The sequence below is a fragment of the Curcuma longa genome, chromosome 11 (assembly GCF_044706935.1).
Source record: "Curcuma longa cultivar G26 ecotype Majalengka, Jawa Barat chromosome 11, ITB_CL_G26_1.1, whole genome shotgun sequence".
Lineage (NCBI taxonomy): Eukaryota > Viridiplantae > Streptophyta > Magnoliopsida > Zingiberales > Zingiberaceae > Curcuma > Curcuma longa.
Window position 1 is genome coordinate 7,837,466 of NC_133871.1, and position 10,090 is coordinate 7,847,555.

General features: G+C 34.0%; 1 protein-coding gene across 1 annotated transcript; it reads right to left on the reverse strand.

The window, feature by feature from the left end:
- Positions 1-1,852: 1,852 nt before the first annotated feature.
- On the reverse strand, positions 1,853-4,830 carry LOC141841431 (tryptophan aminotransferase-related protein 1-like). The gene is made up of 5 exons (XM_074729606.1): positions 4,489-4,830; positions 3,878-4,181; positions 2,664-2,941; positions 2,254-2,555; positions 1,853-2,101 (listed from the first exon to the last, which is right to left on the reverse strand). Exons 1-5 carry the CDS (start codon positions 4,821-4,823, stop codon positions 1,917-1,919), a joined length of 1,404 nt encoding a protein of 467 aa, XP_074585707.1. The 5' UTR covers positions 4,824-4,830; the 3' UTR covers positions 1,853-1,916.
- Between the last annotated feature and the right edge of the window lie 5,260 nt (positions 4,831-10,090).

Consider the following 10,090-nt stretch of genomic DNA (forward strand, 5'->3'; position numbering starts at 1 on the left):
CAAGCTCTATGACCGATACGTGGTTCTTAAAGTGCCACAATTCTAAGTTCTGAGCAAAAAAAATCAAATCCCTTAGGGAACATGAGAATGTGGAGGGTGATAATTCCACAAGAGTATTATCATGGAAGTAATCATTCAGAAAGGGGAAAAATTAAGCCTCCGTCTCCATCGCCATCCTGCGGTTTCCATTTTGTACTTGTCAATTTAGTTAGCACAAACTCAACTTTACAAGGATAAACTGGGATTCTTCTTAGTAGATACAACTGTAAAGAGCTTGACATAGGCTTCCAATATTGACTTGAGCAAAGAAGATCCAAGTTGTGCTCTGGGTGACTGTCATTCTCGACTTCCTTACTCTTTAGCAGAGCTCTGTTTTTTTCTAACTTCATTCTTTTGGGGTTATCATTTATCAAGCACTAGTCACTAACAGATCATTTAAAGGATCCAGGATGAGAAGAAATCTAAACCAGTTAGAAATTAGAAATTCCATTTACACCTCTTAATCATGAAGTTCATTAGAAGTAAGACTTGTAACATCATTGTAATGGGTCATCATAAATAATCCCTTGTAGTTTTGCAAATATAACAGATATGATTGGCTATCGAGATAGAAGGAACAAAAGATTGATAAACAGTCATTTTCTTATTTCTATAAAGATAATTAATCTAGTTGCTCTTGCTTTTCTATCTAAATGGTGATTCATTCAGTAGCACACCTTTTCCATCTCTCAAAGTGGTCTCTATCCAGATTTTAAAAAATCAAGGGAAATTTTAAAAAACTACAATAAAATCATGGAATGAACCTAACAAATAACTTAAAAGTTAGCAAATTAAGAGAGTTGTGGATCTACTCCTGCTTAGTCCATGAGACTGCATGAATCTAGTCTGACAGGTAATATGCTTAATATAAAAGCAATTTATATGTGGATCATAGCTAATGTCCATTTGGTACGGAGACAAAGTGTGAGACATTTAAATAAACTGTAGCAGAAGTTTTAGAACATGCATCAGCCTGACCTGGTAAGAGATGCAAGACAGTCAGTTTAGTCTAAAAAATTGGTGTTATCAGATGCATATATATGCATCTGATAGGGTTTGGAAAAAACATATATGAAAATGCCAGCTAATTAGAAAAGAAAGCATCACATACTGATCACAATTCTTCAACACTAAATCTACTTGAAATCACAAAGTTTCGTCAGCAAACGTCACATCTCTTCAAAAGTGAAAACATGCAATTATTGGAGTGTTTGCCTTTATGGATTTTTCTGAAGCTAAGATCCACATGTATGTGCATTCTTGTTTTTCATCTCCTCTTTTCTTACTTGCAACTTGCTAAAGATTCACAATGAGTGACTATGGTTCATCCCATTCTGGCAAAGGGAAAAAAGGGAATTGGTCCGTCATGATGATGCCAACACGCTAGGAACTGTCAAATCTTGAAGCTCTGTTTGCGTTAAGATTTTGCTTTTATTCTTCTAGTGAAAGATGATAAGGTTTGAGAAAGTAGGGTGGTCCTCGACTGACCATATCAGCCATTTGCTCAGGCCCATACCTCCCAATATCCTCATCCTTCGTCGCTAGTGTCTTTAATCATTACTGAAACAGACAACTAAATGCCATGATTATCTACAGTGGAAAAGTGGATGATTGATCATTGTGAATGATTGGAGTGGAAGTTAATGTGACAAAGAATCTTTGATTAGGATCCTACAAATTGGACCACATGGATTGCAGTATATTTAGGGAATCTTTGTTTTAGGTCAACTGTGGATCTCCAGTAGCCTGAGATTAATCAATCAATACTATAATTCAGCAAAAGGAGCAATTAATGACGCTAGGTAACACATCATTGATAAAAAAAAAGTGTCATTTGATAGGAAGAAAGACGTTGTACGTAGAGGTCAAAGGGTGCCTCAAGTGAGAGAAGAAAGACGTTCTACGAAGAGATCAAATGTATCATCACGATCCAACATGCTTATTCTCACGTACTTACGGTCTGCACCGAAATACTTGCCGTTCCGAGACAGGATCTTGTGACTCCTTAAGAAGCTTTCACAGTCTTCTACTCCCTCCTTTTCACATTTGAGCCAGGCAAAAGCTACCACCCAATGAACAACACAAAATATTAAATATTAGATGAATTTCGATACTTAATATGAAATGAAAGATAAAGTATGATTAGGAAATAAATAATTCACAAGTTAAGATTAATGGTGGAAGAAAGCAATTTTCTACTGAGTGGAGGATTACCAGGATAAGTTTCAGTCCTCTCCCTTGTGAACCTACAATGGGATGGCTGGAACTCAGGTAAACTAAAGATGCCTGAGACCTTCACAGCTTCTCGCAACTTGTTCCATCTCATGGACATATGTTGCCGACCGAAATTGAAGAGTTTGTACTTGTTCTCTGGATTTGGAAGTTCATAACCATCTGAAATGGCCTTGAATATCTTAGCTGCCCGGAGTTGTGAATCCTTTGAAACTCCAATGCTGTTCAGCTCAACAAACTTGATCATTCTCTTAGCTACATCCTTGTCTCTCACTAGAGCCCAGCTGTGAATCATTACTAAAACCTTTATTTTTTTTACAAGTACCAGAAATCAACTTATAGTGTAAGAGAGACAACTGGAGACTTGTTGCAGGTGAAGGAAAGAAATTTACCCAATTCGACTTCCAGCATGGCCAGTTGTCTTTGAGACAGTAAATAGCATAATATCGTGGTCTTCTACACGAGTTATGGGAGTGTACTGTGGCCAATAGTATGCCAAGTCATAAATTGTCATTCCCTTCTCAGAGTTCAAGACTGCTTCTCTAATGGAACCATCAGGATTGTTAGGGGAGCATACTAATTCTATGTAAGCATTGCCTTTGAATGCTGATGCATCACCAGCCCACCGATAAAGCCCTGACCGAAGGTAGTCTGTCACTGCTGGATATGACTGCAATTATCATTGTCAATTACAAGCTTATCCAGAATGAAAAGGGTTTTCGATATAGGGTCCTAAGATTAGTAGAAAACTGAAATAACTGAAGATAACTCAAAGTACATGCATTAAAAAAAACAGCAGTGGATCAAGAGAGGTCTTAATGAGTAGTGACAATATAGAAGAAGAGCCTTGTTGATTAGGTTCTATGTGAATTTGATTACGGTACTGAATTCTCTCAGAGCCTTGAATTCCATCAGAAAATGATTGAAACGATAACTGTGGCACCAACTGTGAATAGAAAATTTAATTTCAAACTTCAGTGCAAAAACACTTGGTGCAGCAGTCCACTCAAAGTGAAAAAAGTGGAATATTTTGGCAAAACTTTTTCTAGCACATGTGCTCCCCACAACTATGAAACATGCATCTGCTTGACCATGTTGTTTGGGACACTCACTGATCTCAGGGCATTGTTCTCTTTAACTATTTAAGTATAAATGTCCAATGTATACGAGAAAAGGTAGGACTTCCAATAGAGTTGAACTCTTACATTATTGAAGAGATGTAAGACAGAACATGGGGCGCCATTTGAAAACTAAGTTGCAACAGAAGTATGATTAGTCTACAGGACTAAACATCACATGCAGTCGGCAATAGAAGTAAGATCTGTGGCAAGGGAAGTAAAATACAGAAAGATACATAACAAAGCTACAATAATTAAAGATGGCTGCTTCTTAGGGACCACTATCTTTATGCCTACATAATAAGCTTATCTACTTAGTTAATACCGAGGAATTAATTGATGGGGACTTTGACCCACTAAGAAAAGGAACCATCTCAATCTCTCATGATGGTAGAAATTAAAGACAAGCACAACAGCAACAAAAGGTTTTCATGTAAATCCAGAAAACTTGAAAATTGGCTCTATGCATTGTATGTAATGGAACTTACCGAGTAGTATGGGACTGCAGAAACAACACTAAGTGGCTCAGGAGTGTCGGGAGGAGATAAAGCGTAAAGGGCAGCTTGAAAGAGCTGCGTTGAGCCTGTGCCCACGATCACGAAGTGGTTATCAGCTATAGCATTTCCTACGAGGCGATGGAGGCGACGAATCTCATGATCAAACTCTGGTTCAAGGAACCAGCACAAGTTGGTGACGTCTGAGAAATAGCTAATGGCCTGCCACCCAGCGATCGTTATGTCCCCCCGGTTGCCCATTCCCTTCCAGAAGGATTCGTACATGGTTGGGTCTCCGCTGGGGAATCATTCGGCAGAAAGATAGCTAAGTAAATACCAGAAGCAAAGTGAAGATCTTTACAACTGCTTAAAAGTATATATATATGGCTGTTTCATCCCCTTTGGAATTAAGTGAGACATTTGCCACAATACTGTTGATTGGAAAATTGAAGGCAAACAGGAGTTTCACACAATACGATGTGAAAAAATCAAACTTGAGGAGATGGAAAGGAAGAGGAGGAAAAGATCGGCGACATTACTTATCTTGTAACCTTCAATCGGATTCGACTAATTGATCGAGGAGGAGCGGCGATGAGAATACTTACTGGTCGAGGTTAATCACGGCATCCTTGGATGCAGGGAGGGATCCGGAGGTGGAAGACACGCTGATCTCCTCTTCCGCCGACACCATCTTCTCCTTCTGGCCGTCTAAATGCGGCGACGCGACGAGCGCAGCCTCCGCCACGGAACCTTCAGAGTCGAAACCTAGCGGCGTGGCGCCCCTGTCAAGCGAGGGCGAGGCGAACAAAGCGATGGCTACCAGATTCAATGCGAAGGATCCGAAAACGAGGAGCTCCCAACCGAGGCCTGCAAAGCCGATCAGACTTCCTTTGGGCGGCGGCCTATTTCGCCTCGGCATCTTCTTGGAAGTCTTGGCCATCGGAACTCGCAGGTGGTCGGAGGACGAAGTTACGGCGTCAGAAAAGGGCTGGTCCGCCGGAGAGGGACGGGAAGGAAGTGCAGCAATGCCGGCAGACGGTGTACGACAGCAAGAATAAGGGCGAGGTGAGCATATAAGAGCACGGTTCGGAATAGTACGATTAGATTTGCGAGGATTCAAAATTATTATTTTTATTTTAAAAAATTATAAATTTAAATAAATATATATATATATATATAAGAACTTATATTTATTTAAATTTTCTACACCCATCCCAAGATATAAAGATATAAATTTATATATTTTTATACCCATATATTTTTTACCCTTAATTATTATTTTAGAAAGTAATATTGTATTTATTTAAAAAAAATTTGTCCGGTCATTTTTTATTTGATATTTGAGGATATTTTTTTAAATATCCCTATCAAAGATCGCCATTGAAGATGTCGAAAATAAATAAATAATTATTATTAGTCTTTTGTACAATAAATAAATATAATAATTTTTTATAATACCCCTATCAAAGATCGCCATTGAAGATGTCGAAAATAAATATAATTATTATTATTAGTCTTTTGTACAATAAATAAATATAATAATTTTTTATATTAAAATAATTATCATAATAATTGATATGTTGAATTCTAATATATTTATATATCATATGAAAATTTTTTAAGCATCATTCAATTAGTTTTACAAAATCTACCCTATTATTTTATTATATTAGAATGTGAATATAAATAAAAAATAATAATTTTAATTGATTTACTATGATTTTTTTAAAAATATAATCTATCTTGAACATATAAATTTAAAACACATATGTAATGAATATATATGTAAAAATAAATCATCAATAAAAGATTGATATATAAATTTAAGTTTATTAATATGGTATTAAAATTATAATTATTAAATAATAGTGAAAATATTTTAGAAGTTAATTCATCTAATTTTTTAAATTAAGTATAATAATTTAAAAATATCATGAGGAATGTGGTGTGTTTCATTACAAATTCGATATGTTAATAAATATTTTTAAATTATCTAAGAATTATCGATCCAATGACAATCACATTTATATATGAATGAGTTTGCTAATAGTTATTCATTAGGATATAAAAATATTTTATTATTTAATTTATTAAATTTTTTAATTAATATTTTTTTCTTATCTTATTAATATTTTAACTTAGGTGTTGTTCAGAAAATATATTTAATAGATGAGTTAAGTAATTCTTGATAAAAATTAAAAATATATATATATTTAGAATAAAAAAATAAAAGAGAGATGTTTTATAGAAATAATTAATCATTCTTTTAATTTATTATGAATCGATACATCAATTAATAGATGAAAATTTGAATAATTATATTTGAGAAAGTTCAACTTCAAATTCCATCATATGTTTCATTTTGATATATCATTTTAATAATCTATAATTCCACCGACTAAATATTAAAATTTATAAGAGATTTTATAATATTTATATTTTATACGTAATTTTTCAAATAGAAGAATGCTTTTTTTTAATATTTAATAAAATTAATCGATTTAAAAGTTGGAGTGTCCCGAACCTTAGAAGTTTCGATGCTTATTTATATTAAGTGTTGGAAGTTGCTTTGGTTTATATTGATAAATTGAATGTCGAAGATATTCACATTGGAGCAATTATTTCCTGCTCTCTAAAAACTTCTTCCATTAAAATTTGAGAATTAAAGTGGAAAGCAATAGTGATTTCAAATTTAGAAAGTAGAGTAGACAGAGAGTGTAATAATAATTCTCACTAACTTTAAAGACTATAAGTCAGAAAAAATATTTAAGACCTTGATAATTTTTTAAAGAATAAAATATTAATTTAAAAAAAAAATAAATTTTATATAAAATATTATTAAAGATGTTTAATTTTATCAATCAAATTTAAAAGGATAATTTGGTGCAATGTAAAAAAGTTATTTTTGTAATTGAAAGTCATGACCACTAAATCACATAGTAATAATTTTACCACTATACTAAGACTCATTTCTTTATTAGTAAACTCAAGCCTAATTTATAGAGCAATCAATTTAGATTGGATTCATAAGATTGATCCGCTTAAGATCAAACAATTTAAATAGATTGAGTTAAAAATTTATTAATCCATTTAAAAGCAAACCTAAACGAGCTAACTCGCGCCGATTGTGGGTCCAGGTGAACAGGCCCGTGATAAGCTCGGGTTGACTCACAGGTTGAGAAGATATTTTTTCAAAATTTAAAATTAAAATAAAAATTTTAATGTGTTCATGAGCTGACTTGCCTATGCACAATCCAAACTTAAAATTTTAATCTTTTATATATATATATATATTAGCGGGCTTGTAGATTGGCCGCCTAATCTGTAATTTACCTTTAATTGAGGATTTCTTAATCTATCAAAATGGCCGACAGCGCTATCCCTCTAGCCTCGATGACAAATTTTTGAAGGATCGGTCCGCCATGTCAAAGTCGGGTTCTCCGACAGTACTAATAATTCATTAAAAATTTAATATTCTATCTAATACATATTTTTAATTAATTAACTAAAGTTAAATTTCATCAATAAAATATAAAAAATAATAGTTAAATTTGATGATGAGTGATAAATCATTATCATACTATTAATAAACATTTTAATTACCATTTTTATCGTTCAATTTTAACTTCGACAAAGAAAAATTTGGCGTAATAGTAAAATTATTATTGACTGTGAAAATCTTGAGTTCGAATCACAAAAATAATCTTTTGCAAAGAATGATTAAACTCTCTTAATAGATCCTTTTTGGAACTCTACATTAATAAAAGTTTCGTATATCAGAGCTACCTTTTATCAATTTTAACTTCAATAAATTATCAATTAAATTTATTTAGCTTGTTTTTTTTTTTGATATCGATGATGAATTATAAATAAAATAGAGGGGGTGCATAAAAACTTATAGAGGAGTAAGCACAACAATAATGATATAAAAATGATGATCAAAGAGAAGTAAAAGAAAGAAAAACTTAAAATTCAGAGAGAAAAAATCTAGTACCATATTAATAAACATTTTTATAAAAAATATCAATTAATAATAAATATGACCAACAAATATTTTTAATTCATTAGACGACAGAAAAATTAAATTTTAATTAATAAAAAATTAAAAATTATTGATTAAATTTAGTAAATAATAATAATAAATTACTAATTAAATTTAACTTTGACGGTAAAATATTAAAATTAAAAGTTAAATCTTGATTAATAAAAAATTAAAAATTACTGATCAAATATAATTATAGTTATTAAAAAAGTTAAAAATTATATGTCAAATTTAACTATGACCAATTAAAATTTAAAAATTACTATCAAATCTAATTTAGCTAATAAAAAATTTAAAATTATCAATTTAATTTTGACCTAAATAAATCTTGACTAAAATTTATTTTAATTTATAATTTTAAATATTTACTAAATAAATTCATATGTTTCCAAAATAAATTAATAATTATAATTTATTATATATGTCTATATATAATGTATAAAATAAAAATGTAGAGGACCACAATTCCTAAGCATAGGCCATATGCTTTAAGCCAACTCTAAGCATAGGCCATAATGGTCTATGTCTCGAATTGGCCCTACTAGCTAGCTAGTGGTGTGTAGTTGATTTAACTGATAAATTAGTAAATAAAATATGTATATTCATGATTGAGTTGATTAGATGGTAGATTAGATTATAGTGACTTGATTAATGACACAATCCCATCAATTGATGATCATCCTTTTCTACATAATCCAACTACGGCGTATTTATCGGATCCACGACTATATGTGAGGAGGTAAATCGAGAAATTGTAATTGATCACGACGGAGGAGGGTATGCGACTTCGCCAGGATTCGAACCCTTGTCCTCGGTACAAATTTGCGTGGTAACTAACTCAACTATGTCCCGGAGGCACCCTATACTTTATCAAATGATAATCCAAACATAAAGCTAGTGTTGATCGAATGATCTAAGATCTTCAATGAAAAATAAAAAATAAAAAATTGACGTATGCCTTTATTTGTAGAAATGGGACCTAGCTAGCTAGCTAGTCTCCATCTCGACGCCTAACCTGTCGAACGGACCTCCCCGCAATGGTCGATTCTCACCTCTGGGCTTAAAAGTCAATAGATTCTACCGTTAAATCAGGTAAATATCTACGTGAAAATCTAGCATTTATTGATCAAATCAACCAACACTATCACTGACTCATCACTTCAAATTGACATATATTTCTAAGACTAGCTATGGAAATGATTTTACACGGTTGGACACATTAATCTCTTGCCTTTAACTTTAAACCTAACCTCGTGGAACACATTTATAGTGTCTTTTTCCTTTTTAAATGTTTTGCCTTGTCACCATCTCAATTCTCTCTTATGATTTTCTCTTCCAACAACAGATCAATAGTTAACAACTATCCGCCTCTCCTCACCTTCGTTATTATAATTGTGCATGTTAAATGTATCATTAGTTTATATACGAATCAAATTTTAATATGTATATATGTACGAACGAGGTCGATTCGATTGATACGTTATTATTAAATTCAAATATTAAATTTATTTAAGATATTAAAATTATTAAGTATTAGCCATGCGCAGTGCTCTTTCACGTGCTTCACGCCAGGCGTGACGCCATGATTATTCAGGAATCTATTGCTTTAATTTACACCCATAATTTAATATTAAATTTGCCGGCCCACTTAGTACAGGGTTAACTCGATGGAGGCCCATCATGGCATTTCACAGCCCACAAGCGAGGAACTGGGCCGACTCAACCGAAGTTTCTACGACCTTCTTCCCTTCCGATCAATCTCCGGCACCATCCTCAAAGGCGCCGTCGAAGACGAATGCACTCCAGCCGCTTCCCTCCCTTCTTCCTGCCGACTGCAGCCGCGAGTGGCGGCAGAAGAGCTCTGGTCGTCATGTCGTCCACCTCCACGCCCAGCAACCGTCGGGGGGCGAAGGGGGAGGCAGAGACGGACTCCTCCTCCTCCTCCTCCTTGTCTTCTTCCTTGGCCACCGCCGCTGTGTACTACCATAACCGGACGAAGCACTCGCTGACGGAGGGGTACGCCCGCGGCCCGCGCGGCCTCGACTGGGCTAACCAGCCCCATCCCTTTCTCCGATTCCTCGGCTCCCCGGTCCTCCCCCTTCTCCACCTTCCCCTCAGCCCCGCGACTCTCCTCTCTACGGTTCGCTCTTCTCCTCCTTCCCCCC